Here is a 27066-nt window from a genome sequence, read left to right as displayed (position 1 = left end):
GACGCCCGCGAGTGCTCGGCTGCGCGGAAAGTCCGGCCCGGAGTTCCCGCCCCGGGCCTGGAACCTGGATGGAGGGAGGGGGCCCAGACGGCCCTCGCGGCTTCCCGGAGGCGTGTCCGGCCGGGGCGGGGCGGCCAGGGACCTGAGGAGGAAGAGGGCAGGTGCCGTCGGAGCCGCCGAGCGGGTGGAGGAGGGCGAGGGCGGGTCCGCACCAGGCCGCGACCCTCTCGAGCCTCTCCCCCTACCCCGGCGTGGGGTCCGATTGTCTGTTTCCAGGCCCCCGCGGCCGGGGCAGCGGGCGAGCCCCAGGGTGGACCATGGCGGTGAGATTCCAGGCAAGTAGCCCGCCGCGGCCGGAGCGGGTGGGGATCCGGTGGGGCGCAGGCGAGGGCGGCTCAGGAGTCGGACCCGGGACCCCCGACCCTCCACCTGCCGACGGAAGGGGAAGGTGGTCGCCAGCCGCGGGCTGCACCGCGGGGAGCGAGGCCTTCCCCGCCGCGGTTACCCTGGGTCCGAGTTCGAGCTCCGCCTCCTCTGCCCACCGCGCTGCCTGGCCTCGGGCCCGCTCCCTGTCCCCCGGTCCGTGGGGAGGGTCCGGGGAGGGGTTTCAAGCGCGCGGGGGCAGCGAGTGTCCCGCGAGACCTCCGGCCCGGCTGCGGGCACTGAGCCGCCGCTTATGGGGCGCCTACTGTGTACCGAGCCGTCGGTGGGCGGCGTCGTGCCCGAGGGCTTGGCCCGGAGCGGAGCCCGAGCGCCCAGCTCCTTCGCACCGCCTCCAGGGTGACCCCAGGGCCACACCTGGCGTAGCCACTCCGCCCGGGTCGGCGCGGGCGGGTCTCGTCCCCGTCTTCGCTGCCTCCAGGCTGCGAGGAACTGCCCGGTCCCCTCCCAAGCCCGGAGTCAGTCCCCCAGCCTCCCTCCCTGCCATTGTTCCTGGGGGCAGGGGAGGGGGGGAGCGGGCAGCAGCCAGTGTTTCTCCCGCGGGGGCGGGGACAGCTCCCCACAGCTCACCTTGAGCAGGCGGGGCCACACCTGCTGGAGTCCTTGCACCTTCACCTGCTCTCAGACAGTTCTCCCAGCGCCAGTCCTGTGGGGACGAGGCAGCAGTCCCCAGCCCCCAGCCTGCCCACCTGGAGCTCCAGGCTGGGGACCCGGTAGGGGAGACCGCAGACTCTGAGGTCCCAGGCCCAGGTGATCGGGCCTGGTCCAGAGGGAGGGGTGGGAGGGGTCAGGGCCCTGGGCTGTGAGGGGTGAGTAGGAGTTTGCCCTGGAGCCAGGTGGCTTATGGGAGGGCCCAGAGGAGGGACAGACTTACCTCCAGGTGATGGAGTGAGGTTGGGTTCAGAGGGTGGATAAGAACAGGTACCGAGAGCAGGGAGCGTCCTGGGGGCCCAGGGGAGCAGTCATCTGGTGGCCAAGGGGACTCCTCATGTCCCAGGATGTCCCCGGCACAGGGGACAGCTGGAGTGGAGCCAAGCTGAGGTGGGCCCTGTTGGGCTTAATGCCGGGGCATGGGAGCCCGGGGTTCCGGCCAAGCTGTGGTGTCCAGGGAGACAGCCCACTCCAGCAGGCAGGGACAGGCCCCGCCCCCAAAGGCCTGGCCCCTGGGGGTGTCTTAAAGTAAAGCCGGGAATGCAAGGGGGGCAGGGCAGTGTGCCGAGTGCTGCCCCAGAGCCACTCCACCGTCCTGGAGACTGTTGGAAAAATACCTTCAGAAGCCAAACAACAGTGACCCAAGGTGACGCTGGGCTCAGGGTCGGCTGCCAGGGTTCCCCACTGTGCCTTGGGGCCCTGGGAAAGTTGCCGAGCCTCTCTGGGCCCCTCACACCCCACCGGGGCCAGTGGCCTCCTCCTTCGTTCCTCTCCACACAGCCCTGAGCCCGCGAAGGGCAGCACAGGCTTCTCAGGGGGATGCGGAGGCGTGGGGTCGGGGCAGAGGTGGCAACCTGGCTCCCTGGGGAGCCTCGGGGGGGCTGCCCACCCGCTGGGCCATCTGCTGGTCCAGCCTCCCCAGACTCCCCAGGCCTGGTCTCGAGTCCCTGCCTGCCCACCTGGAAGCCCACCTGGGGACGTGTAGGGGAGACACAGATTGTGACACTTCAGGCCCCCTAGTCAGGGTGGTCAGAGGGAGGGGGAGTGTGCGGGGTCCAGGACCCGGTTCCAGGGGCCAGGCAAAGGCGCAGGCTGAGGAGACTGAGCGGGAGCTGCCCGGAGCAGGCCGCGGGCTTCACTGCCAGTTGCTCAGGGCCTGCCCATGGCTGGAGGCCGAGGCAGGAGGAGCGCAGGTTCAGGCCAGCCCCGGCAGCTTCTCTAGGAATCTGACACGGCCGGTGCCCGCTGGGTGCCTGGTGGAGACAGCCCCTCCCTGCCTCCTGCCTCCCGGGGCCTTCTCTCCTCCTGTGTGAGGGGATGCGGGCCCTCTGTCCCTCACTGACCGGTGAGCGAGTACCTCTGGAAGCCCGCGTGGCCTGGTGTGGTCAGAGGGCTGTGACCATAGCCTCTCTTCCTCTCTTCCTCCAGACTCGTGTTCTGGATAGAAGGAGATAGACACGAACAGAGGAAAGACTAGGGGCCCCAGGGGGACAGGGGTGTGTCCCGCGGGAGGGGCTGCAGTTCCCGACAGGGTGGTCAGGGCCCACCTTACCCTGGAGGCCACGTGTGAGCAGAGACCTTGGAGGGTTTGGGGTGCTCCAGGGGGGAGGGCACAGCTATGCAAAGGCCCTGGGGCAGGGGGAGCCCTCGTGTTGGAGGGCCAGTGAGGCTCTGCGTGGCTGGAGAGGAAGAGCCTGGAAGGGGCCGGGCAGGTCACATGGGGCCTCCTGGGCCACAGGGAGGACTTGGGCTTTGTCCCTGAGGGCTGTGGGTGCCCTCTGTGGCTGCAGCAGGAAGGGCAGGAAGGGGAGGTGAGGACAGCACTGGGGACCTGGTGGAGGTGGCTCTGTGGTGTCTGTGAGCCAGGATGGGGGTGGAGGCGTCCCCTGGGGACCCCGGAGGCAAACCCATTCTGCAGGTAGGAAAACCGAGGTCCCGAGTGGCAGCGGGACCAGGGGGAGGGGGTCGGGACAGGAGCCCGAACCTGCTCTGCGGCCTGCGTGGCCTAACGCCACCTCCCGTCCCTCTGTCCAGGTGGCCAGCATGGAGGCGCTGACCATCTGGGAGCAGCACACGGCCACACTGTGCAAGGTGAGGCTGCGTCCAGCACCGGGTGGCCCTGCCCAGCTCCAGGCGGGACCCCCCGGCCTGGGCCAATCCCTCTGGCCTCTCCCCAGGACCCCCGCCGGGGCTTCGGCATAGCCATCTCCGGAGGCCGGGACCGTCCCAGTGCGCCCGGGGGATCCGTGGTGGTGTCTGACGTGGTGCCCGGAGGGCCGGCCGAGGGCAGGCTGCTGTGAGGACCCGGGGGCCTGGGCCCGTCCTCCTTCCCTGGGCCCTCCCTGCCGTTCTTGGGGACCAGTGGCCCTGGGCCCTGCGGGAGCGGGAACCCCGGAAACCCTCAGGGCGGGAGGGAGGCTCCTGGGGCCGGATGGATGCGGAGATGGCCCCGCCAGGGCCCAGCCCAGCCCCACGGGGGACCAGGTTCCGAGGCGGGCGAGGGAGGGTCAGACGCCCTCGGCTCCAGGTGGTGCCCGTGGGAGGAGGACGTGGCCGGGAGGCGTGGGAGGCGGGGGTGGGTCCCCGCGGCCCCTCCTGAGCCGCGTCCCCGCAGGACGGGCGACCACATCGTGATGGTGAACGGGGTCTCCGTGGAGAGCGTCTCGTCCGCCTTCGTCATCCAGATCCTCCGGACCTGCGCCAAGGTCGCCAACGTGGTGAGTGCGCCCCTGCCCGGGTGCCGTCCTCCACCTCGCCGGGCCCCCGTTGCTAGCTGCCCGGGATCCCACTGGGTCAAGGCCCCGTGGGTCCCCGGGGCACCCAGCGTTAAGCCCTCCTGCCCACTGACCTCTCCTGTCCACACCCCGACAGACAGTCAAGCGTCCCCGGAGGGTCCAGCTGCCGGCCACCAAGGCCAGCCCCTCTAGCCCGGGGCACCCGGACTCGGACGAGGAGGACGGGCCTAGGCGGCTGGAGGAGCCTGACCACGGCCAGGGCTACGAGGGTGACTCGTCCAGCGGATCTGGCCACTCCTGGGGCGAGCGTTCCCGCCGGGCCAGGGCTGGTCGCCGCAGCTGGGCCAGCAGCCGTGGGCGCAGGAGCCCGGGCGGGGGCTCCGAGGCCCCCGGGCTGGCCCTGGTGTCGGGCTTCAAGCGGCTGCCGCGGCAGGACGTGCTGATGAAGCCCCTGAAGTCGGTCCTGGTGAAGAGGAGGGACAGCGAGGGTGAGCGGCCGGCCGGCCGGTGTCCCCAGACGGGCACCCCGTGTGGCCCCACGCGAGGGCCCCCAAGGCGTCAGTGTCCTCCCCTGCAAACCCGAGGCCACGTCCCCTCCCACTGCAGAAGGGTCATCGAGGGACCCTGAGCTGGGTCACAGGGCCCGGGGGACGGTGCCCAGACACGGCCTCAGTCCCCCCCCCCCCCCCCGCCCTGTGCAGAGTTTGGGGTCAAGCTGGGCAGCCAGATCTTCATCAAGCACATCACCGAGTCCGGCCTGGCCGCCCGGCACCGTGCGCTGCAGGAAGGAGACCTTATCCTGCAGGTGAGCCTGGGAGACCCAGGCCAGGGCCCGCGGTGCCCTGAGTCACTCAGCGAGGTGGCAGAACCAGTCCCCAAACCATTTTCCTTCTGTGTGGCTGGAGGTGGCCGGGTACCAACTCCCCTCCTTTCACTGGTGTGGGACCACAGCCAAATGTCGGTTTCTAGTGTCCCCTTGGGTTGGACATTTCTAGTACCCTGGAGCCGCACCAGGCCTCCGAATCCTGTGGCCTGCTGGCTGCAGTGCTGAGCCCTGGACTGCCCTGGCTGGCGGGGGGCTAACGGCCCACAGCTGGGACCTAGGACCTCAAGCTGCTCCTGGTGCAGGGCTATAGATGCTTCCAGCTGTTTGCTTCTGGGGGCTTGTTAGACTTGTCTGTTTCTAGCGATCCTGAAGAACTGTCTGTTTCTAGTGGCCTGGGGCAGACACTAGAAACAGATAACTTGGTGGGGGCACTAGAAACAGATAACTTGGTGGGGGCACTAGAAACTCTCAGTCCCCAGGATGGCTGAGAACAGACGCTCCCCAGGGGAGCCTTCCTAGGACCCGTTCCTGACCCGCCGTGGGGTCTGCTCCCAGCTTCAGTAGGTGCCCACCCCTCGCCTTCTGCTTGAGAGGCCCTGGTTTCACCTTCAGATCTGCTCCTCACACAGAGGCCAGGAGGCTCCACCTGATTCTCTTCCCCCTGGGTCCCTTGCTCGCCCTCAGGGGAGCTGTTTCTCATGTTCTGTGGCCGGTCTGTTCTTGGCAGCGTCTCCATCCACAGCAAGAATCCAGGTCTCAGGGCACACTGTGATCTCAGAGGCTCGGAGGCTGAGGCAGGAGGACTGCAAGTTCAAAGCCAGCCTCAGCAACTTAGGGACGCCCTAAGCAACCCAGAGAGACCCTGTCTCTAAATACAGTATAAAAAGGGCTGGGGGTGGCTGAGTGATGAAGCGCCCCTGGGTTCGGATCCCCAGGACCAAACAGAAACGCACTTCTGACCTTTGTCCCGGGGAGTGTCTGTTTCTAGTGCCCCTGGAGAGTGTTTCTGGGCTCTCCTCCCCACCAAGCCTCATTTTCTCCTTCTGTTCTTCCTTCTCGGTCCCTTTCAGATCAATGGCGTGTCCAGCGAGAACCTGTCCCTGAGCGACACCAGGCGGCTGATCGAGAAGTCGGAAGGGCAGTTGACTTTGCTGGTGCTCAGGGATCGGGGGCAATTCCTGGTGAACATCCCACCTGCAGTCAGTGACAGTGACAGCTCAGTCCTGGAAGGTGAGGGGTCAGGAGGCAGCCCCAGACCGGGCCAGGCAAGAGCCAGCGGCCTGCCCCTGGCTCAGAGAGTGGTAGGAACCTGCCCAAGGCCACACAGCACATGGAGGCTGGAGCCTCCCGAGGCTGATCTTCTCACGGAAGCTCCTCCTGGTCCTGAGCCTTCGTGTCCATCTGGCCTGGTGGGCATGGCCCTGGCTGACGAGCGTCCCTCGCCCACAGACATCTCGGACCTCACCTCGGAGCTGTCCCAGGCGCCCCCATCTCACATCCCGCCACCCCCCCAGCAGGCGCACAGGCCGCAGAGCCCGGAGGCCAGCCCGGCGGACTCCCCCGGGTGCGTACCTGGGCGGGAGGAGGGGGCGCCGGCTCAGCGGTTCCCAGGAGGGCAGCTGCAAGGGTGGGACTTACGTGTCCAGCCCTGCTGTGCCCGTGGGCGCCGGTCACTGTCCACAGGGCAGGGGACAGCAGCGCTGGCCTCCTCTCCCGAGGACCCGTCCCAGCAGAGCCTCCCCTCCCAGCACCATCCCCCGCCCTGTAGGGCTTCTGTGCCCGTGTGTGCCGGGGAGGACGCCCCATCCACACACCCCCAGGAGGTCGTCCGTGATAAATTGACACTGGGCGTGCGCAGCCCGGGCCCTGGGAGGGTGACGGGGACCACCTGGGCCACCAGCCACACCCACCTAAAGGCCTCCTGTCCGGGACCTGGTCCCCTCCAGGGAGCACCCGCGGCCTCGGCAGGAAGGGCCGGTGGATCCCAGGACCTTTTTGGACCGAGGTGGGTGAGAGGGGGGTGGCCGTGACACTGAGCACCCTGCCCTGGGTTTCCGGGTCCCAGCCTGGGAGGAGGTGGCACGAGTTGAGGAGAGCCGGGGACAGTGGGCAGCCGGGGACAAGGAGTGGCCTTTCCCTTTCAGACTCGCCCTCGGGGAGCAGCTATGACCTTTACAGGGTGCCCAGCCACCAGGGCCTGGAGGACCGCGGGTGTGTACCCCGGAGGCCAGCCCAGCGGCCCAACTGCCACCTCCCAGGGCAGCTCCCCCGCGGCGCTGTCCTGTCTCCTGAGTGGCTGCAGGGGACCGGCACGTGGGGCTCATTGGGAGACCGAGGCGGGGGTGAGGGTCCCTCCCGTTGCGCTGGCTGACCCCGGCCTCCTGCAGGTACAGCCCCGACACGCGGGTGGTCCGCTTCCCCAAAGGCGCGAGCATCGGGCTGAGGCTGGCCGGCGGCAACGACGTGGGCATCTTTGTGTCAGGGGTGCAGGCGGGCAGCCCGGCCGACGGGCAGGACATCCAGGCCGGAGACCAGATCCTGCAGGTGACGCGGGGCCTCCCCGGCACCTCGCGCCCACGTGTCTTCCCTCAGCCAGCCTCGCGTCCATGGGAGCCGTGTGCGTGCCCCCTGACCCCTGTCCCCACCATGGTGCCTTGACCCCTCCCTGCGATGTCATCTCTGCCAGGACGCTGGCTGAGGGCCTCGGGACCACCCAGCGCCTGCTCCTCAGGGGCTGGGGACAGAGCCCAGGCCTCCCACACGCTGGGCCAGCACTGACCCCTGAGCCCCGCCCCCGCCCTTTTTATACTTGAGTCAGGGTCTCACTGAGTTGCTGAGGCTGGCCTCCAACTGCAGCCCTCTCACCTCAGCCTCCCACGTGGCCGGGCTGACAGGCATGGCCACTGTCCAGCTGTCCCTACTCCCTCGAGTCCCGTCCCCATGTCTCTGTCGCTGGTTGTGCGTGCACTGAGCAGGTCCTGCCCCAGCTTCTGTGTCTCGGTCTCCAGGGCGGCCATCCCTGGGAGGAGGCCCGAGGGCAGCCGGGCACTCTCCTGTCCGCCCTCCCTGGCAGGTGAACGAGACGTCCTTCCGGAACCTGACGCGGGAGGAGGCCGTGCAGTTCCTGCTGGGGCTGCCGCCGGGCGAGGAAGTGGCGCTGCTGATGCAGCGGAAGCAGGACAGTGAGTGGCCGGCGCTGGGCAGGGGCCACCCACGCTGCAGGACGCGGCCCCAGAGGTCCCTGGGGAGGCTGGCCCGGGCCCTGGGAGGAGCTCACGTCCCCCTCCGTCCCCCTCCGTCCCCCTCGCCCAGTCTTCCAGAAGATGGTGCAGTCGCGGGTGGGCGACTCCTTCTACGTCCGCACGCACTTCGAGCTGGAGCCGAGCCCGCCCTCGGGCCTGGGCTTCACGCGGGGCGACGTCTTCCACGTGGTGGACACGCTCTACCCAGGCCCTGGGCCCGGTCACCGCGGAGGCCACTGGCTGGCGGCGCACATGGGCCGGGATCTGCGGGAGCAGGAGCGCGGCCTCATTCCCAACCAGAGCAGGTGGGTCCCTGGGCCCGGCCCGCCTCGGCTCCCGCCACACGTGGGTCTTCACCAGGGGCACTCGGTGGCCCTGAGCGGCTCCCCGTGGCTGCAGCAGCCGGTGACAGCAGAGACCCTGAGCAACAAAACCCATCTCCTGGGTCAGCTCGGAGCCCATGGCCGGGGACAGTCTGCGGCCAGGGACAGTCCGTGGCCCTCCCCAGCTCCAGAGCAGCAGCGTGGTCTTCGGCCCTGACTCTGGCCCTCCTCCCCCTGCCATGAGGACCCTGGGGGACCTGGGGACCAGGGCAAGGTGTCTCCAGGTGGACTCTGCCCAGCTCAGGGCTGTGCCTCTCCCCAGGGCCGAGCAGCTGGCCAGCCTGGAGGCCGCGCAGCGGGCAGTGGGCCTGGGCCCCGGCGCCTCGGGGGCCTCCAATGCGCGTGCTGAGTTCTGGCGGCTGCGGGGTCTCCGTCGAGGAGCCAAGAAGACGACCCAGCGCAGCCGGGAGGACCTGTCCGCCCTGACCAGGCAGGGCCGCTACCCGCCCTATGAGCGCGTGGTGCTGCGAGAAGGTGGGTGGGGACACAGGGACACCATCCCGCCCGCCTGCTCCGCGTCATTTTAGGCAGCAGAGGGAAGAGGACCAGGCGGTCCCTTAAAGTCTGACCCATTTCCCACCCGTTTCCGAGAGGAGCGGAGTAGGAAGCAGCGTCGGGCGAGTGCCCAGCCCCTGGCGTCGCCCGCCCGCTCTGCAACTGTGGCCGGAAAGTGCCCCTGGGTCACACGTCCCTCCAGGACAAGCAGACTCTTCCCGTCATCAGGGTAACTGTCCCGAGGGGACCAGAAGTCCCAGCAGGTCCGAGCAGACGCCACGGGCATTTTATCGAAGGGACTCAGCATCTTGATCTCAGTGTCTGTGGGGACAAGGGTACCGAGGGACCAGGGTGACCTGAAGAAGGAAGAGTCGAGATAGTTTCAGTGACTCGTTTAACTGCTGTATCCCAAGTATGATCTCAGCCAGGGCCGACCTGAGATGGTGCCGGAGGGGCCTTGTGCCTGCCCGACCTGCACCCCGCCACCCAGCTGCGTCCCTTTGGGGAGGGAATGTTCTAGGTGAGGGGGCGGGCGATGCCAGGCAGCCCCGTGCAGGTGCGGAGTCTTCTAGACTGTGTGAGCCAGCCTGTGTGCAGGCTCAGGTGTCCAGGGTGGTCTCTGACGTTCCACCCCAACGTGGACCCCAGGGCTCAGCCCGGCTGTGGCCCCCAGAGCCACGGGCAGCAGCTGCCCTGGTTCTGGGGAGGAAGGGCGACAGGAGACCTGCCGCAGAGCAGGCCCAGGCGGCTGTCCCCGGGACACGTTCTGTGCCTCTCGTCTTCTTCCCGTCTGTTAGGCCGGGACCAGCGAGCGGTCCTGAGGAGGGCTGGCCAGGGGGTCTCTGCGGGAAGGCAGGCACAGGAGGACGCAGCCCGTGGATACGGCTGTGTGCCAATCAGACCGCACTTACAAAAGGAGCACCGGGCCAGGGTGGCCCCGGGTCCCAGGGGGCTGACCCGGGTCAGGGGTGGTCTGCAGTCGAGGCAGACCCAGAGAAGAGCAGCTGAATCCAGATGGAAGTGTCTTTGACCCCAGGGCCTCAGGGGTGTCTGGCCAGCGCTCCACTGTGAGCCACACCTGCCCTGTGTCCTCTCCAGCCCGGGGGGGCCGGGAGGGGGCTCTGCCCCAGGGACAGTGACCCAGGAGCCCCCACGGCAGCCCCACTCGCATTCCATTGGCCAGAGCTCACCAATGTCCCTAGCTGCAAGGGAGACTCAGAGATGGGGTCCTCGCTGGGTACCAGGGCCCTGCCGGAGGCCGCTGTGGGGGTGGGGTGGACAGTTTGCAGTGGCCCTTGCCGCACACATCCCGGTTCTTGCCTTTGTTCTCTGCCCTCAGCGAGTTTCAAGCGCCCGGTGGTGATTCTGGGCCCCGTGGCAGACATTGCCATGCACAAGCTGACGGCAGATCTGCCTGGGCAGTTTGAGATTGCAGGTGAGGAGCCAGGTGCTGGGAGCCAGGTCCCGGGGAGGCAGGTGAGGAGACAGGTGCTGGGAGGCAGGTGAGGAGCCAGGTCCCGGGGAGGCAGGTCCCGGGGAAGCAGGTGAGGAGACAGGTGCTGGGAGCCAAGTGCTGGGAGCCAGGTCCCGGGGAGGCAGGTGAGGAGACAGGTGCTGGGAGGCAGGTGAGGAGACAGGTGCTGGGAGGCAGGTGAGGAGGCAGGTGCTGGGAGGCAGGTGAGGAGACAGGTGCTGGGAGGCAGGTGAGGAGACAGGTGCTGGGAGGCAGGTGAGGAGGCAGGTGCTGAGGAGCCAGGTCCCAGGGAGGCAGGTCCCGGGGAGGGGCTGCCGGGCTGCGGCTGCTGTTCTGGGGGAGAGAATCTGACCAACACAGGCAAACACAGGACATGGGACCCCCGTGCCCTCTCCCAGGCTGCCGCATCGACCTGGGCAGTTTGTCCAGGTAGACCCTCTGACTCCTCCTTAACACATGGAACCAGGTGTGATGAGTGAGCCGAGGCAGCATTACTCGGAGACGGGTGTCCTGTGTTCGGGAGGTGGCTACTGAGCTAGAGGCTCGGCAGTGAGCAGGGCAGGCAACACCCCAGGGGAGTCCAAAACCCACCACCACAGAGCCAACTGGACAGCGGGGGGTCAGGGCCTGCAGCTCTTGGCCAAGTCTGGCCTGCGGCCCCTCCCCTGGTGCCGGTGCTGGGGAGGACCCCAGGGCGCACAGAGGCCAGGCGAACTCTGACCACAGAGCTCACCCCACGCCGCCCAGGAGCGAGGACGTTTTGAGTGGTTAGGGTTTTGTGGGACCCTCGTCCCCAAGGTGCAGTGTCTCTGCCTGCTGAGGGCCAGGGCCAGGGTCCTGCTCGGAAGGCGAGGGGAGGCAGGAGGGGCCCCAGATGCAGCTCTGGATTTTCCTCAAGCCCTCGGGTCCTGGTGGCTTTTTGAGCAGGGGAGGGCTGGGTGGACAGGGATCTGAGCGGCGAGGGTCACCTCCTGAAGCTGCACGCCCTGTCCCCCCAGAGAGCATCTCCAGGACCGACAGTCCCAGCAAGATCATCAAACTGGACACCGTGAGGGTGATCGCCGAGAAGGTGAGTGCCCCCTGCCCTGGGCCCTGGACGGGGAAGCTGAGGCCTGGGCGCCCGGTCAGGGCTGTCCTCACCCCACACTGACAGCTCCACGCAGCCCCTCGGAGGCTCTGGGTGGGCGGCCACGATACCGAGCCTGCCCTGAGTCACTCTGCAGTAAACCTGGGGCAGAGGCACTGAGACCAGAGGGCAGCTCTGGTGCCCAGGATGCCCACCAAGCGGCCCCAAACCCTGCCCCCAACACATGCTGTGAGTGCGAAGGTGTGGTCCACTCTGACCTCCGACTACCTCTTTCCGTTTCCTTCACCTCTGCTCTGTCTCTTGGGTGTGTTTCTTTCTCTCTCGACACTGCCCACCCCGTGAGCCCTGCCCAGGACAAGCATGCACTCCTAGACGTGACGCCCTCTGCCATCGAGCGTCTCAACTATGTGCAATACTACCCCATTGTGATCTTCTGTGCCCCGGAGAGCCGGGCGGCCCTCAAGGCCCTGCGCGAGTGGCTGGCACCCGCCTCCCGCCGCAGTAGCCGGCGCCTCTACGCACAGGCTCAGAAGCTGCGGAAGCACAGCGGCCACCTCTTCACAGGTGGGCGGGTCCTGGGGGCCCAGGAAGGGCGGGCGGGTCACTGACACCCTGTCCCACAGCCACCATCGCCCTGCAGGGTACGAGTGATGCCTGGTACCAGGAGCTCAAGGCCACCATCCAGGAGCAGCAGACGCGGCCCATCTGGACAGCCGAGGACCAGGTGCCAGGCACCAGCAGGGACACGGATGCTCTCCGGTGTTAGGGCTCGGGCTCAGGCGTGGTGGGGTCGAGAGTCGACCCGAGGCTGGGTCTTGGCCTAGGCCTGGGGTGGGGCCAGGCTGGGGCTCAGCTTTGGGAGCAGGGTCTCCCGGGGCTGGGGCTCAGCGTAAGCCTGGGCCCTGTGTGGGTCCACGGCCTGTGACCGGCCATCTCGGCCTGAGGTCTGAGGACTGGGGTCTGGGAGGTTGAGGGTGGGCCTTTCGCCTGGCTGGGGACCGCGGCTGAGACGTGTGTCCTGCCTGGGGCCTGGTTGGGGCCTTGGCTCGGCTGGACCAGTGCAGCATGCCCGCTCCCTGCAGCTGGACGGCTCCTCGGAGGACAACCTGGACCTGCCTCACCGCGGCCTGGCCGGCAGCTCCGCAGACCTCAGCTGTGACAGCCGTGCCAACAGCGACTACGAGACGGACGGCGAGGGCTGCACAGACGGCGAGGGTGGGCCCCACACGGACGTGGAGGAGGGGCCCCCAGCACCGGCCCTGGCCCGGTCCTCAGAGCCTGTGCAGCTGGACGAGCCCCAGAGCCCGAGGCATCCTGGGGACATCCCAGCTCACAGGGGGCCCCAGGTGAGTCCCAGCAAGGATCCAGGGACGCCTAGCTGCAGGTGCTCCATACCTGCATGGGTGTGGACAGGCCCAGGTGTGCCATGCCCTGGGTGACCCCAGGGTTGCTCTGCCACCGAGCCACGCCCAGCCCTTTTAATTCCAAGACAGGGTTTTGCTGAGTGGCCCAGGCTGGCCTTGGACTTGTGAGCCTCCCGCCCCCAAATACCTGGGATGACAGGTGTGCGCCTTGGCAGAGTCACACCTATGTACATATAAAGTGTGGGGGTACTAGGGATGAAACCCAGGGGCTTTTTACCACTGAGCCACGTCCCCAGCCTTTTTTAAAAATTTGAGACAGGGTCTCACTAGCTGAAGGCTGGCTTTGAACCTGTGACCCTCCCGTCTCAGCCTTGGGAGCTGCTGGCCACAGCGCCCAGCCTGTGACTTAAACTGACAACCGTGTAGCAGCTGTGTAGGTGACCTACATGGTGTCCCTTGGCAGTGGGGGCGAGGGGCGCGAGGAGCCGGGCAGCTCACGTTTGGTAGGGACTTTTTCTGAGTTCTTGGGTCCCTGCTGGTAGAGGCGCTGGCCACGGCGGGCTCCTCACCCAGTGCCCAGCCTCCTCTCTGGGACGCTGGGTAAACAGCAATGACTGCTGCCTGGGCACAGGCTGGGCCCCTCACCCTAGCCGCCCTCCCTGTCCCTGAAGGTGAACAGCCGCCACCCCCAGGGCCAATGGCGACAGGACAGCATGCGGTAAGAGCCCCTCACTGCAGGCCCCGGGGCCTCCACCCTTTTCCTGCAACCCAGACTTTGGGGTGGAGGCAGACGTCCAGTGGCAGGCCCCAGCTTCCAGGTGCGCCTAGCCTAGGGGTGGACGGGGCCTGATGGCCTCTCCGGGCCCTGTGAGGTCAGGGCCAAGGGCTGGAATCCTCTTCCTGGGACACTGAGCTGGGACTCTGAGGTGCATAGGGGTTCTGCACCAGGCCCTGCCCACATGCGTGTGCCAGGCAGCGTCCACCCCGCAGCGCCTGCCCTCTGCACCCAGGGGACCATCTGTTTCCTCATCCCCAGGACCTATGAGCGCGAAGCCCTGAGGAGAAAGTTCACTCGAGCCCGAGACGCAGAATCCTCCGATGAGGAGGGCTATGACTGGGGCCCGGCCACCGACCTGTGACCCCACCCAGGGGCCGAGTCCTCCTTGCGGCTGGAGTCCGCTCCCCTGCAGGACCTGGAACCCGGTCTCCCTCCCCTGGGCCTTAGTCATGTCACAGGGTTTCTAGTGACTTCTGAGAAACACAAGGGGCAGGAGGGTGGGCCGGCTTCCCTCTGGCCCCACCGCAACCCACGACTCTGCCCATTCAATAAACTTTTAATTTTTCACGTTAGAAAATAAGTGGCTACATTCTCCTTAGGGGTCCCAGGCAGCTCAGAGAGCCACAGGGACAAAGGCACTGGGGTGGCCCTCACAGGTACACGGGCTGCTCCTGGCCCGTCAGCAGGCGGTAGGTGGCGGCCGGCATGGTCTTGATGTGCACCTGCGGGGACAGGACTGGGCTGAGGCCGGCCCGTGCCACAGGGACCCGCCACCACCTCCTCCGCTGCTGCCACCACGCACCTCGCTGTGGGCCTCGGTGAGCAGCTCGATGATGCGCTCGTGCCGCGTGGCCACCACGCTCTGCCCGTTGATCTCAATGATGCGGTGCCCCACGCGCACACCCCCGCGCTCCGCGATGCCGCCGCGGAGGAGGCTGCAGATCTGGGGGCGGGAGCGGTCAGCAGCCCAGGCCCGCCCTGCCCGCCCCGCCCTGCCCCACGCCTCGCCCCAGCCTCACAATGCCGTTCTCCACGCAGAAGCCCAGCTGCTCGCGCGCATGGGGTCTCCGGATGATGGCAGTGGTGACGGGTGGGCAGTGGACGATGCTGAGCCTCACTGAGGTCTGTGGCTTCACCTCCTACGGGGCGGGGTGTCGGCCTCACCTGGGGCTGGGCCCCTTGACAGGCTGCAGCCCGGGGCCTGGCTTTCCCACCGCCAGGGGCCACGCAGCGGCCCTGCCTCCCAGGGAACTCACACGCACAGCTGCCTGGCACGCGGCCAGGGGCAGCCCCACCAGGCTGGTCCCATTGATGGCGGTGAGGCGGTCGCCGATGCTGAGGGCGCCTGAGCGCTCGGCGGGGCCCCCGTGCAGCAGGTTGGCGATGACAGCTGTGGGCAGCAGGGAGCCCCAGCCCGACTCCACCAGGGCCACACCCAGGCCTTCACCCCTGCGCTTCTCAATGCACACCTAGGTGGGGACCAGGCCAAAGGCTGCTTGGCACAGGCCGGGGTGGGGGCGCAGGGAGCCGGGGTCAGCCGGGGCCTCGCTGGCTCACCTCCCTGCAGTTCTCACTGTTGGAGAAGTGGTCCAGGTCCCCGTTGTGGAGGTGGCCAGGGCTGGCGGCCCCCTGGCTGGGCTGGGTGCCCACCTGGCTGGGGTCAATGCCGCTCTCCCGCAGGAACTGGCTGTAGGCCACGGTGAAGGCCTGGCCTATGGCTCGTGCAATGAGCTGGGCCTGCGGGAGGTGCCAGAGTCCCAGACTGTCCCACCCTGCCCTTCAGGACCAAAGTCCCCGACGTCCTCAGACCTGGGCCTCCCTGGCTCTACCTGGGACAAGATCCCGAGGAGATGGCCAACTGCCCTGGGGCTTTAGGGCGTTGGTGACGGCCAATCGGGTAGGAGGGAGGGAGGGAGGGGGTGGTGGGGAACCTGCCGGACACTCAGGAGGGCTTGGTCACACACCTGTGTGGCCTCCAGGGCCCTTTCCAAACCTGTGCTTTCTGGAAGCCCCCTACCCCCAGGGAAGATGCAGGGCCCTTGTCCCTGTCTGCCTGTCTGGGGCCAGAGTGGCCAACGTGCTCAATCCTCACACCGGGCTGGAGCCCAGGAAGCCGTGGCCTTGGGGGGCGGGGCCCCGGGGTGGGGGCTGGCCTGTGTGCGAGGCCCTGGGTCCCATCCCAGCACCACGCGTCCACAGTGAATGAAGTCACAAAAGGGCCATCCACAACTAAGAGCCGTGGCCGGGCCGCAGGGCCCTCCTCAGCTGGAAGCGGGAGCCCAGGAGCGGGAGGTGGCTGTGGGCTCGGGGCTTCCAGGGAGGGTGGGGGCCCCAGGGAAGATGGCTGTGCCAGGCGGGGCTCTGGGGAGGCAAGTCCCTGCTCCCGGGGCGCTGTGGGCTCACGTCCTCTGAGTGGAAGACGTGGCACATCATCTTGCACAGGGGGCGCCCTCGGTCCTGGGGTGACCTCCGTGTCAGCCGCCGCCGCGCCATGAGCACCAGCACCGGGCCGATGTCAGCGATGTAGGAGATGGTCTGCAGGGCGTGGTCCATCATGGCCTCCTGGGGCGGGAGGGGCAGCTAGTGCAGGGCTCACCCCGAGACCTCCAGGACCCACCCCAACCCGCAGGTATGCACGGAGGGTACCTGGGAATCAGCCGTGAGGACCTTGATCCTCTTGGTGGAGACAAAGAGGTCCACCTCCGTCATGGGCTGGGTCTCCCCGTCGGGGGCCTGTGGGGAGCGCAGGAATGGAGGCCCCCAAAGACCCACCCACAGGCCTGGGCCCCGTGCACCCCGCCTGGCCTCACCTTGACGCGGTCCATCGCCTCCTGGGCCTGGGCCATGCGCGTGCTGGGGGGCGGGTTCCGCTCCGACACCAGCTGGGTGGAGCCCAAGTATTTGGCCCCAAATATGACACCATCCATGAGGTCCTCATGGTCACAGGGACCGGGTACTGGGGGCAACAGTGGGGAGAGGGTTGGCCCTCAGGAGTCCGGGGCCTGCCTGCCCCTGGGGCGCTGTTCAGGGCGGTTCCCAAGTGGTCTCTGCCCTGGCTCACTGTGCTGGTCACAAAGCTCCACCCACAGTTCAGCACCTCGGGCGGCTCAGCCTCAGGCCTAGTCCTGCCCGTCTAGAGCAGCTTGGCCACCCCCCCCCCCCAGGGCCCCCCAGCTAGATGCCTCTGCAGGGCCAAGCCGACGGCCAGATCCAAAGCCAGACCGCACTCAGACACCATGTCCAGGGCCCTGAGACCAGCATGGACCCCTTGCCCGCCCGTTTCCAACACCAGCAGCATCCTGGAACCTGGACCCGGCTCCGGTTTGGAACTTGCCAACCAACACCAGGGCCAACTCTGCCTGCTGCTCCTGATCCCCCAATCTGTCAAGGTCGGGTGATAACTCTGCTCCTTGGTGTGGCAGAGACGACTGTCCTGCTCCATGTGGGAACTCTCACACTGTCCTGGGTGGGACGGAAGGCCCTGACCTGCAATTCCAGGACTCCCTGCCGGGTTCCAGAAAGCACCAGCCTCCAGAGGTGCATCACCTCACTCCAAGATGCTAGAAATTCTTCTCTTGTGGCAGGGGGGCTCACACCTGGGGCTCATGCTTGGCAGGCAAGCGCTCTACTGAGCCAGCCCTGGCCCCAGTTCTGGAAGTGTCCACTGTGGCCATGAGGTAGCCCTTCCTAGGGCTCTGTGGTTTGCAGCATCATTGTTCACAGAACAACCCTGATCTAGGAACATTCCAGATGGTGGTGCAAAGCCTTGCCCCCCAGGTCCTAGAATTCCTGTGGCCGCCCAGACCCAGAGCTCTGCCACTGCTGTAGGATGTTCTGGCAGCTTCTGCTCCCTGGAGCCACAGGCCCACTCTGGGCAGCCCTCCAGGGCCTCAGACCACAGCCTGCCCACTGTGTCCGCACCAAGATCTGCCCTGGGACTCTGGAGCTGTGCTGTGCCACAGCACACGGCTGCCTGCCACACACATGTCCCAAGTCTGGTCCTGACTAAGTGGCCGAGGGTGAGACACTGCAATCCTGAAGACCACTGCTCCAGAGCGTAAAAGCAAAACAACCTCAAAATATCCATCATATGAGCCTGGGGCTGGGCTCAGGGGTGGAGAGCTCACCTAGCACGCGTGAGGCCCTGGTTTGATCCTCAGCATCACATAAAATACAGGCATTGTGTCCATAAAAAAAAAAAAAAAAAAAAAAAAAAAAAAAACTTAATAAAAAACTGATTATAAGGGCTGGGGATGTGGCTCAAGCCGTAGCGCGCTCGCCTGGCATGCATGCGGCCCGGGTTCGATCCTCAGCACCACATACCAACAAAGATGTTGTGTCCGCCGATAACTAAAAAATAAATGTTGAAAATTCTCTAAAAAAAAAAAAAAAAAACTGATTATAAGACAATGCAGTAAATGTCTTGTGATAATTAAAATGTATTAAAAAACTACTTTGGCTGGGGCTGCAGCTCAGTGGCAGAGCGCTTACCCAGCACGTGAGACACTGAGTTCAATCATTAGGATAGCATAAAAATAAATATTTTCAAGGGAAAAAAAGTTAATCCAACCTGTTCTTCAGATAGTTTTCACGTAGCTAGCTGAAAAATGCAAATTCACACGTGGCTGGCTCTGCACTTCTACTGTCCAGTCCACTCCAAGAGTTTTCTGGGCAGCTGTGTCTTTCTGTGTTCTAGAAAAGGACAGGTGAGGTCTGCTTGCTCCAGGGCTCTGGACTCTCCCAGTCCAAGCAGCACCAGGCGACTCTGCTCATCAGCCCAGGACGCCGGCACCAGCCAGGCTCCTTGGATGCAGGACCAGAGGCAGAAGGCCAAGCCCTAGAACCCCCTAGGCAAGAGTCCAGAAGCTTCTCAGAGCCACAGGCCCAGTCAGCTCCCCTCCCTGCCACAGAACTTGCTATTTGATTTCTATCTTAAGGTGGTTGGGAAAAATACTAGAACATTCCAGATGGCCAGGCTCTTCTCACACCTTTAGGACACAGACCAACAAACTTCTGTACAAGGCCCAACAGTATTTTCATCTTGTGGGCCAGAAGGCCTGCTGCCACGAGTCACAAGCCGCTTAATGGCAGGCTGCTCAGAAACACCTGCAGAATGTGGGGGACTCACCTCAGGATGGCTGTGCCATCCCCAGGCAAAGCAATCCTCAGGACCGCCACATGGTCTGTCCAGAGGCTGACCCATCCTTGCGTAGTGCATGACCATCCTGGGCCCTGTCCTCATCCACCTCAGCCACGGACAACAAGTGAGCAGGTGCCACGAGGTTTTGGTAAAACTTTATTAACACTGAAACCTGAATCTCACCTCACTTTCCTTTCAAATTTTTAACCAGGTTAAAAAAATGCAAAAGCCGTCCTCAGCTCAAGAGACCTGTGAGAAGAGACCAGGGCCAGATTGGCCTGCAGATGGTCATTTGCCAGCGTTCACTCCGGAACCAACTGCTACAGAGCCATGCCCGCCCTGCCACCTGCTCCTCACTCCAGAACATTCTCTGGACTCTGTTTCCTGGCCATCTAAACTCTGATCCAAACTGCCAAGAGCTTCCCGAGAATTTCATCCTCATGGTAACCCTCAGCGCCACCTAGGAGGCAGGCTGGCTGTCGGAACCCTGATCCCTAGGCAGGGTGGGAAGGGCACTCACCCTCCTGGAGGGCAGGGTATGAAGCCAGGGTCTTGGGGCTCTGGAAGGAGACAGAAGAGGGGCAGTGCTGAGTCCCCCTGCTTGAGTCCAGGCTGCAGAGGACACCTGGAGGGTGGAGCAGGCACTACCTGGACACCGGCTGGTGGCTCTTCGGGTGTGACCAAAGGAGAGGTCTCCAGCCAGGGCTCAGGGGAGCTGCTGGAGCTCCTGCTACCACCCTGCTCGGCAGAGGCTCCCTCTGCCCATTCCGGGGGCTCGGACTCTTCATCTGCATCCTCAGGGGGCTGCAACAGGGGATGGGCAGGCTCTGGAGGCTCCTGGGGACCAGGTTTAGAAGGCGAGTGCCCCTCACCCTGCAGAAGGCTCAGAAGATCATCCCGACCAGCCTCAGCAGACAAGAGGCCGTGGGCGTCAGTCGTGTCGTGGGGGTCCAGGCCCTGGCCAGTGGCAATGTGCAGAGGGCAGGGTGCGCTGTCTGGGGGCAGGCCCATCAGGTCTCCGGGCAGAGCCTCAAACTGCTGCACCAGGCCCTGAACGCTTGACCCCTCGAGGTCCACCGGACTCAGGCTGCCGAGGGCCTCAGGCACAGAATCCCACTGACTCTCCGTGCTGAGGTCCTCCGAGGGCACCAGCGTGTCCTTGGGCTTCTCCCAGTCCATGGCTGGAGGCTCTGAGCGCGGCCGGGGGGCGTCAGGAAGTCCGCGGCTGGCTCAGGCTCCGGCCGGCGTCCCCATGCGGATCCCAGGCACCCGGGGCTGGGGCTTGCTGGGCGCCCGCTCCTCCCGGGGCTGCTCCCGCCGCGCGCCGCGGGGTCCTCGCTGCGCCTGCAAGGGCCGCGCCCCCACTCACTGACCAGCCAGCCGAGGCTCGGCGGCCGCCCCACGCCAGCGGCTGCCCAGTGCTGCCCACAGCCGGGGAGACGCCGGCCGCGGGACCCCGCGCCTCCCCGGACCCGTGGACTCGGACCCCGGCGCCCGCCCCGCTCACCTGCCGAGCCGAGGCAGAGCCCGCCCGCGCGGCCCCCAGGTCCCCGCGCCCGCCGGGGCATGTCCCGACGGCCCTGCCCGCCGCCGCTCGTTGACTCACGGCCCGGACGCCCGCTCCTCCGTCCCCGGGCGCCCCGTCCACTGGGCATGCGTGGCCTCGCGAGGCCTGCTGGGAAACGTAGTCCTCCAAGCCCCTGTCGCCACACGGGGGCGCCAGAGCTGCGACGGGTGTGGAGTCACGAGTTCGAATCCCGACCCTCCAGTCTCTCAGAGGGAGCCCAGGCTGGCCCTTTCTCCGCAAAATGAGATTACTGCGTGCCTCTTACGGCTGGGATGGCTCGTGGGCAAGAAGTGGGGCCGGGAATACTGAAGAGGAGTGAGTCTGGTGGCAGACGCACTTCCGGTTGGGCTCCGAGTAGGCGGGGCGAGTGGCCTCCCCGGCCTCGGAACTCGGCCTGCCGAGCGGGACAGCGGTGCCCACTCCTAACGGCGGGTAAGGATTGAGCAGTAGGTCCAGAATGTTCTCAGGGTACGCTGCTTTCAAAGCAGTGCTTATTGGACCGAGCCAGGAATACGTGAGGTGAGGTATCTGAAGTATCTGAAGAAGGGCAAGAAGTTAGTGAAATGTCCGCTGAATATCGCGTCACGCTAGAACTGGGGCCGTCCCCAAAGTCGCGGTGGGCAGAAGGCTGGCCGGCGCCGGCGAGACCACACTTCCCAGGAGTCCCCGCGGCCGGCGGGCCCACGTCTCCCGGAAACGAGCGCGCGCCGGCATCCGACCTACGCCATGGCGGCCAGACGCCTCTTCGGGGCTACTCGGGCCTGGGCCGGCTGGGGGACCCGGGAGATCCTAGACTCTTGGTCCTGTCCTGGAAGACTCTGGGTTCGGAATTACGCCAAGAAACCGAGTGAGCCGGGGTATTAGGGATCAAGATAGGGACGGTGGACACGCGGGGAATTGGTGGCGCGCAGGCGCCAGTTGGGGAGGTGGGTCTAGAGTTTGTGCGCAGGTGCCGAGACAGAGCACAGGCTGTGTGCGCAGGCGCCGTTTGGGGCCACTCGGAGCGCCGGCGCGCGTCTGGGAGACACCTGCGGATACGACTGCGCTCTGTGCGCAGCCGCCGGCCGAAACCTCGCCGCCGTTGGCCGGGTGTGCGTTCAGCCGCGGACGCGTGTCAGTGCGCAGGCGCGGGAGAGCGGGGCTGGTCTCGGGAGGCGGGAGCGAGGGTTCTCCTGATTTCTGCTTCCAAGTGGCTGTGAGCCTTGGCACGAGCCGCCTCCGGGAGTCGGAGAAAGAGATGTGGCCCGTCTAAGTACGAAGTTCCCTGTTATTTAGTTGTGAAGTCGTACCTGGGTACAGCCTTGCCTGATGTCCGTAAAGGAGGAAGCAGGCCAGTGTTAGGGCTAGACACACGCGCGGCCAGTGGAGGGAGACCTTCTCCGCGAGGTGGACCGGATCACAGCCGGACCCCGAGGGGGGATGAGGCCACCCTCGGCTCGCCTAGCCGGGTCCCCGCGATGGGGGACGTAGGAGAGCCCCAGGGCCTTGGAGGGGGAGCGGGGCCAGCCTGACTCTCCCCTGCTCCCCAGTCGCCAAGGGCGCCAAGGGCGGGAAGGGCAGTGTGGTCAGCGAGGCCCTGAAGGACCCGGAAGTGTGCACCGACCCCGTGCGGCTGGCCACGCACGCCATGGGCGTCAACATCTACAAGGCCGGCCAGGACGTGGCCCTGAAGCCGGACGCCGAGTACCCCGAGTGGTGAGTGGGCCCCGCCCAGGCCCAGGGGTCACGCCGGCGACTGGCCCAGACCTGAGCCCCGCCCCGCCCCGCCCCCAGGCTGTTCCAGGTGAACGTGGGCCCCCCGAAGAAGCTGGAGGAGCTGGACCCCGAGACGCGGGAGTACTGGCGGCTGCTGCGGAAGCTCAACATCTGGCGCCACAACCGGCTGAGCAAGAGCAGGAAGCTGTAGCGAGCGGGCAGGCAGCTGGACCTGCCCACCCCGCAGGCGCCGGCCTTCCCTCCCCTTCCCCAGGCCTCAGTGGGCTGCTGCAGTGCCTGGCCTTGTCCAGAGCCCTCGGCCCCCAACCTAGGAAGGGAGGCTGTCCTCAGGAAGTCTCTGCCAGGGCTATTGGGAGCTGGACAGAGCCTTTGAGCTTCAGGAACTGAAAAGCCCAGGTGCAGGTGTCGGGCTTCGGGCAGGGCTGGATTCAGGTGCTTTGAGATAAAGACCTGTGTCTGGTCTGTCCCTGGATCTTTACCCCCCAGCCCCAGGTCTCCTGGCCAGCACCCCCGACACACACACTCAGCAAGTGGAGCTGGGCGAGGGGACTGCTCCGGGCAGTCAGTTGAGCTCAAAGGCCTGGTCCTCCCTCCCGCCTAGCCCTCCTCAGCTGCATCATGAGCCTGGTGGGCAGCCCAAGGGGAGCCCAGACCCTGTATCCTCTCGCCCAGCCCAGCTGTGAGGACGGCCTAGGAGCAAGACCCCAGCCCACCAGATTGGAGGAGGGCAGGGGGGTGTCTAGTGACACGCAGCAGGGGCCTCTCGGAGGACTCTGCCCCACACAGGTCCACTGATGGCCTGGGCCTGCCCCCTCCAGGCCTCTCTGGCTACAGACTGGACCCTGCAAGAGACCTCTAATTCTGCCCGGTCCCAGGGAGATGAGAGCCCTCGTCCTCTCAGCAGGCTCTGCAGAAGGTGACCAGGCACCTGCTCCCTGGCTGGTCACAGGTGCAAACATCCGTTCCTTCCTGATTCTCAGGTTGTACCTGCCCTGCCCACCCTGCCTGGTCACCTCCCTTAACCCCTTCATCCTCTGTTCCAGCCACAGGGACCCTTTGCTGAGCCTGTAAGACACCAGGCTTTTCCTGCCCCAGGGCCTTTGCACAGCTCTGCCCTCTGCCTAGAGTGCTCTTCTCCCAGATAACTCCCCAGCTGCTCCCTGCCACCTCCCCAGGTCCCCCCATTAAAGTTGCCGCACAACCAGTCGCCTGGTCTTTCTCACCAGCACTCGCCACCATCTCACGTTCCATGTTTTGGTGCAGTTGTGTTTTTAATATTTTGCGTCTGCCTCCCGCTGTCTCCAGCCTGGGACAGGTGGTGTGTGTGGAGGTGGCTGGGTGTTGGAGGGCAGGGCTAGCGGGTGGGCTGAGGGGTGGAGGGTGGGGTGGGCATGCAGGTGCTCTGGGTGTCGACCTGGGCCTGTGGCCTCTTCTCCCCCCTGCGCCCAGCCCCCGGGTGCACCTCCACGGCGCCTCGCCCTGATCTGGGAGGTCGGAGGGCTGTCCAGGTGTGGGCCGTCCAGGTGTGGGCCGTCCAGGTGTGGGCCGTCCAGGTGTGGGCCGTCCAGGTGTGGGCCATGGGCTGTGGGGACGTCTGCTTTGCCCATCCCCGGTGTGGAGGGAGCAGGAGCTGATAGCAGCACCCAGCGCCAGCCACCCTTGCCTGTGTGTGTCCCTGAGCCGCCCTGGAGGGCGCTGCCCCCACCAGCTCTAGCCCTGCTGGCTGTGCTGCCTCAGAAAACTGGCCGCCCGTCTCTGGGCCTCCTCCCTCAAGGGGCTGACGGTGGAGCCTGCCTCCCAGGACTGGTGGCGGGAGGGCTACCTGCAGGCGCAGGGTAAAGGTGACAGGAGGCTGCTGCTGTTTGTCACTTTTTGGGCCCTGTGGGGGAAGGGCTGGGCAGCCACTTCAGGAACCTGGCGCCCAGCACCATGCCTGCCGGACACGTGGGCTGAGGGGCCGAGGCGCCCGCAGGGCAGGGTCCCTGCCTGGGCCTGCAGGTCCTCAGGCCCCCCTGCTGGGTGTCACCTGGCTGTGGGGTGGGGAGGGTGGGGGCACAGGGCAGGGTTCCCAGCAGCCTGTCGAGGTCTTGCTCCCGGAGACGGCTTGGTCTGGCTGGCTGCTGTCACCAGGCTCATCTCAGGCTGGTGGCCAGGCTCTGTCCAGGGCCTGTGCGTGCTCCTTGGCCAGCAGCCGCAGGGACGCTTCCTCCAGGGCGAAGCCGTCCGCCAAGGTAGAAGGAAAGGCGTGTGGCCCCAGGGAGGCCTGCAGCCCTGGGGCTGAGCCCAGGACGCGGGGGAGGCCTGGCCCCGCCTGGGGGCCGGGGCCCAGCCAGGGCTCCAGGGGCAGCGGCAGGGCCAGGGGACGGGCAAGTGGCAGTGTGGGGGCCTCTGGGAGCCTCGGGGCTGCCACCGCTCCTGAGCCTGACTCCAGGCGCTCCTGGCGGCGCCACTTGGCCCTGCGGTTCTGGAACCAGACCTGGGGAGTGGTGGGGTGCTGCTGCGAGCTCGGCCCCTGCCTCCCCCTCCCCAGGCCCCTGAGGGCCGCCCGCGCTGCCAGTGGCTCTGCTGTGCTGCTCCGAGATTCTGGGTTGAGGGGTCCCTGCCTCCGGCGTGGGCCTGGCCTCCTCCCTGGGCACTCAGGCCTCTGGGGCTCCCCTGCCTCCCTCCCGCCCACTCCTCCAGGCCTGGCGCCCGGCCTCCACCAGGAAGCCCCAGGCCCGGGTTGGGGCCTCACCTGCACGCGCACCTCGGGCAGGTGCACCTTGGCCGCCAGCTCCTCGCGGCTGTACACGTCCGGGTAGTGGGAGGCCTCGAAGGCCCGCTCCAGCTGGTGCAGCTGGTACGTGGTGAAGGTCGTGCGGTTCCTGCGGTGCTTCTTCTTGGGGGCCTCTTCGCCCGGCCCCAGGCCCCCACCCTCAGGCCCCGGCCCCTCTCCCAGGCTCAGGAACATGGCTTCTCACCTGGCCGGGAGGACAGCAGGACAGAGTGTGGTGAGACAGTGGGAGGAACTGTCCCTGGGAAGGCAGGGGAGCCCACCTGCGCCTCAGCCTCTGCCCCGCACCCCGTCTTTCTGGGGTCACCTCCCGCCCTCCCGTCCCCACTGCTGCAGCGTCTGCTCCTGCCGCTCCTCCCCGTCCCCTCTCCTGGGCTCTGTGTGGGAGGACCCTGGGGTGTGTCCCTCAGGCCCGAGTCTTCCACCTGTGCCGCCTGCCCAGGCTGGCTGCCCTCCACCAGCCCGCGGCCCGGCATCTGCTGAGCCCAGGGGAGGGAGGATTAGTCGGAGCCGATTAATTGAGGCGGCCACCCCCTGCGGGTGCCGTGTCCCCAGCCTCCAGGGAGGCAGCACGGGGGGGCCGGGCTCCCAGGCTCGCCTCCACCCCGCCCCGTGGGCCGTCCAGGCCCCTCTGGCTTCAGCTTCCCTGGCTGTGAAATGGGTCTCAGGGAGGAGCAAGCAGACAGCCCACGGCAAAGGCCCAGCAGGGACCCGCGGGCGGGCGCTGCGGCCATCGATGGGGGCCAGCAGGGGCAGCTGGCAGATTCAGTGTCAGATGACGGAAGCGAGGCCAGGGCTGTCGTAGGGGTCCTCTGGATGCCGGCCAGGGAGCAGGACGAGCCATCCTGGTTGGGCCTCGAGGTCTGCGGGAGGTCACTCTTCCCGTGCTCACTGCGCATGCAGCGAGCTTGTAGGGAGCACTCGGTGTGTCCCAGGTGCACCATGCAGGTGGCATCCAGCGGGCAGCCGGCAGCCGGCCAGCAAACACGAGGTGTCCAGCTTTGGAGCCTCAGAAGCTCCCCCGGGGCCACTTCAGGGAAGAGGCCGGGGTGTGGGGTGGTGAGGAGCTCGCTCTGGGGACAGCTCTGCAGCGAGGAGGGGCTGGGGGCTGGGCGTGGTGTACAGCAGAGGGGCCACGTGGGCAAGCTGGGGCCAGGGGGAAGCAGGCACAGCCCCGGGGGAGAGGCCCGAGGCCCTGGGGTGAGGCCGGCTCGAAGGGGCAGGAGGAGCCAAGGGCGTTTCTGGGGCAGAGCATTTGGGAGGAGCTGGACGTTGGGTGAGGGGCAGCCCAGACGCAGGGTGCCCTGTGGCCTGGACTTGGGGGCGTGGGGGACACACGAGAGGCTCATGGAATGCCGTGAGGGGGATGGCTCCAGTTGGGGCCAGAGACCCCTCTGGGAGGGAGCGGGACGCAGCAGACGGAAGAAGGGCCTCGCAGGGACGCAGCATGGCCACAACCACTGCCGCCCAGCCCGACTGTAGAGGCAGAGGCTCCCGTGGTTTGGGAAGGCGTGGGGGGCAGGAGGCCGGAGCGGGGCTGCCCAGCAGTCAGCTGCAGTGGGCACAAGAGGGCCCCGCCCGCCCCGCACCTCCCACCCAGGGATCCGCTGCTCTGGGGCCCAGGGGCGCCCAGAGGGGCCTGCGGAGACCCATGGGTGGAGCGCACTCCAGACGCTGTCAGCTTAGAGGGCGGATTAGGGGCAGGCGGCAAGGGACAGGAGGCCCTCCAGCTGGCCAGCGACCTCCCAGCCTCCTGCCCTCCCGTTTCCCAGGCGGAGCTGCTAAACCCCTCGGGCACTGGGGGCCAGAGTGGACAGACTTCAGGAGCCATGCAGGAGGTCAGCCTGGCCTTGGGACAGCTGCGTGGGACTCCACTGGGGTCAGCACTGGGAGGTGGCTGGGGTCCAGGGGCCCCAGGGTTGTGTCCCCAGGAGTTTTTGTGCCCATTGCCCCCCCCACAGCGAGGCCTTGCGCACCTAGCCTGGCCGTGGACTTGTGGCCAGGGCCGGTCAGCCTCCGGCTCCCGTCCCGTGCTCTCCTGCAGCAACCGAAGCCCGCCTGAGGGCCACGGCCTGGCCTGCCTCCTCGGTGTCCCGGTCACTGGCCGACTGTGGAAGTCAGCAGGGAGCCACCGAGGAACACCCGCTGTGTGCCCGCCCTGGGGTCCCCGCCCCATGCTCCCTGCCGCTCCCTCCAGGGTCCTCACACCCCCGGGAAAGAGCCTGGCCAGGCAGAAGGGACAGCTGGCCCGTCTGCCCAGGACTTCGAGTGTGAGCACTGAAGTCCCACCTAGAGAAGTCCCTGTCCTGGTCACAGATGGGTGTGGCAAGGAGGGGTGGTGTGGCCAACTGTCCCCAGGTGTGTGCCCAGGCACCGGCTCGAGTGCGAGGCCCT

At 66.6% G+C, this 27066-nt stretch overlaps 4 protein-coding genes across 6 annotated transcripts; 2 read left to right on the top strand and 2 right to left on the bottom strand.

Moving 5' to 3' along the window:
* Positions 1 to 317: 317 nt before the first annotated feature.
* On the top strand, positions 318 to 13837 carry Tjp3 (tight junction protein 3). The gene is made up of 21 exons (XM_026404410.2): positions 318 to 335; positions 3127 to 3183; positions 3270 to 3388; positions 3707 to 3809; positions 3964 to 4315; positions 4529 to 4632; positions 5724 to 5883; positions 6103 to 6217; positions 6600 to 6658; positions 6798 to 6864; positions 7041 to 7197; positions 7727 to 7835; positions 7966 to 8200; positions 8541 to 8752; positions 10113 to 10208; positions 11246 to 11316; positions 11688 to 11898; positions 11958 to 12058; positions 12417 to 12680; positions 13370 to 13416; positions 13735 to 13837. Exons 1-21 carry the CDS (start codon positions 318 to 320, stop codon positions 13835 to 13837), a joined length of 2760 nt encoding a protein of 919 aa, XP_026260195.2.
* Positions 13838 to 14018: 181 nt separating this feature from the next.
* Apba3 (amyloid beta precursor protein binding family A member 3) lies at positions 14019 to 20251 on the bottom strand. Of its 2 annotated transcripts, XM_026404424.2 has the most exons (11): positions 20124 to 20251; positions 19265 to 19960; positions 19137 to 19176; positions 16287 to 16432; positions 16123 to 16209; positions 15880 to 16038; positions 15034 to 15213; positions 14733 to 14945; positions 14496 to 14615; positions 14279 to 14419; positions 14019 to 14198 (listed from the first exon to the last, which is right to left on the bottom strand). In XM_026404424.2, exons 2-11 carry the CDS (start codon positions 19793 to 19795, stop codon positions 14127 to 14129), a joined length of 1689 nt encoding a protein of 562 aa, XP_026260209.2. In that variant the 5' UTR covers positions 19796 to 19960; positions 20124 to 20251; the 3' UTR covers positions 14019 to 14126. The 2 variants fall into 2 exon arrangements, with proteins under 2 accessions (XP_026260209.2, XP_026260212.2); XM_026404427.2 differs by lacking the exon at positions 14733 to 14945.
* A 174-nt stretch (positions 20252 to 20425) lies between these two features.
* Mrpl54 (mitochondrial ribosomal protein L54) lies at positions 20426 to 23103 on the top strand. 2 transcript variants are annotated; one of them, XM_026404328.2, is made up of 3 exons: positions 20426 to 20615; positions 21713 to 21878; positions 21957 to 23103. In XM_026404328.2, the coding sequence occupies exons 1-3, from the start codon at positions 20456 to 20458 to the stop codon at positions 22087 to 22089; spliced, it is 459 nt and encodes a 152-aa protein (XP_026260113.1). In that variant the 5' UTR covers positions 20426 to 20455; the 3' UTR covers positions 22090 to 23103. The 2 variants fall into 2 exon arrangements, with proteins under 2 accessions (XP_026260113.1, XP_026260114.1); XM_026404329.2 differs by lacking the exon at positions 20426 to 20615 and adding an exon at positions 20633 to 21030.
* Positions 23104 to 24036: 933 nt separating this feature from the next.
* On the bottom strand, positions 24037 to 24849 carry Rax2 (retina and anterior neural fold homeobox 2). The gene is made up of 2 exons (XM_026404447.2): positions 24634 to 24849; positions 24037 to 24375 (listed from the first exon to the last, which is right to left on the bottom strand). Exons 1-2 carry the CDS (start codon positions 24847 to 24849, stop codon positions 24037 to 24039), a joined length of 555 nt encoding a protein of 184 aa, XP_026260232.2.
* Positions 24850 to 27066: the final 2217 nt, after the last annotated feature.

Source organism: Urocitellus parryii, chromosome 3 (assembly GCF_045843805.1).
Source record: "Urocitellus parryii isolate mUroPar1 chromosome 3, mUroPar1.hap1, whole genome shotgun sequence".
NCBI classification, from domain to species: domain Eukaryota; kingdom Metazoa; phylum Chordata; class Mammalia; order Rodentia; family Sciuridae; genus Urocitellus; species Urocitellus parryii.
Note: the sequence above shows the minus strand (reverse complement) of the source record. Positions and strands in the feature narration are given on the sequence as shown.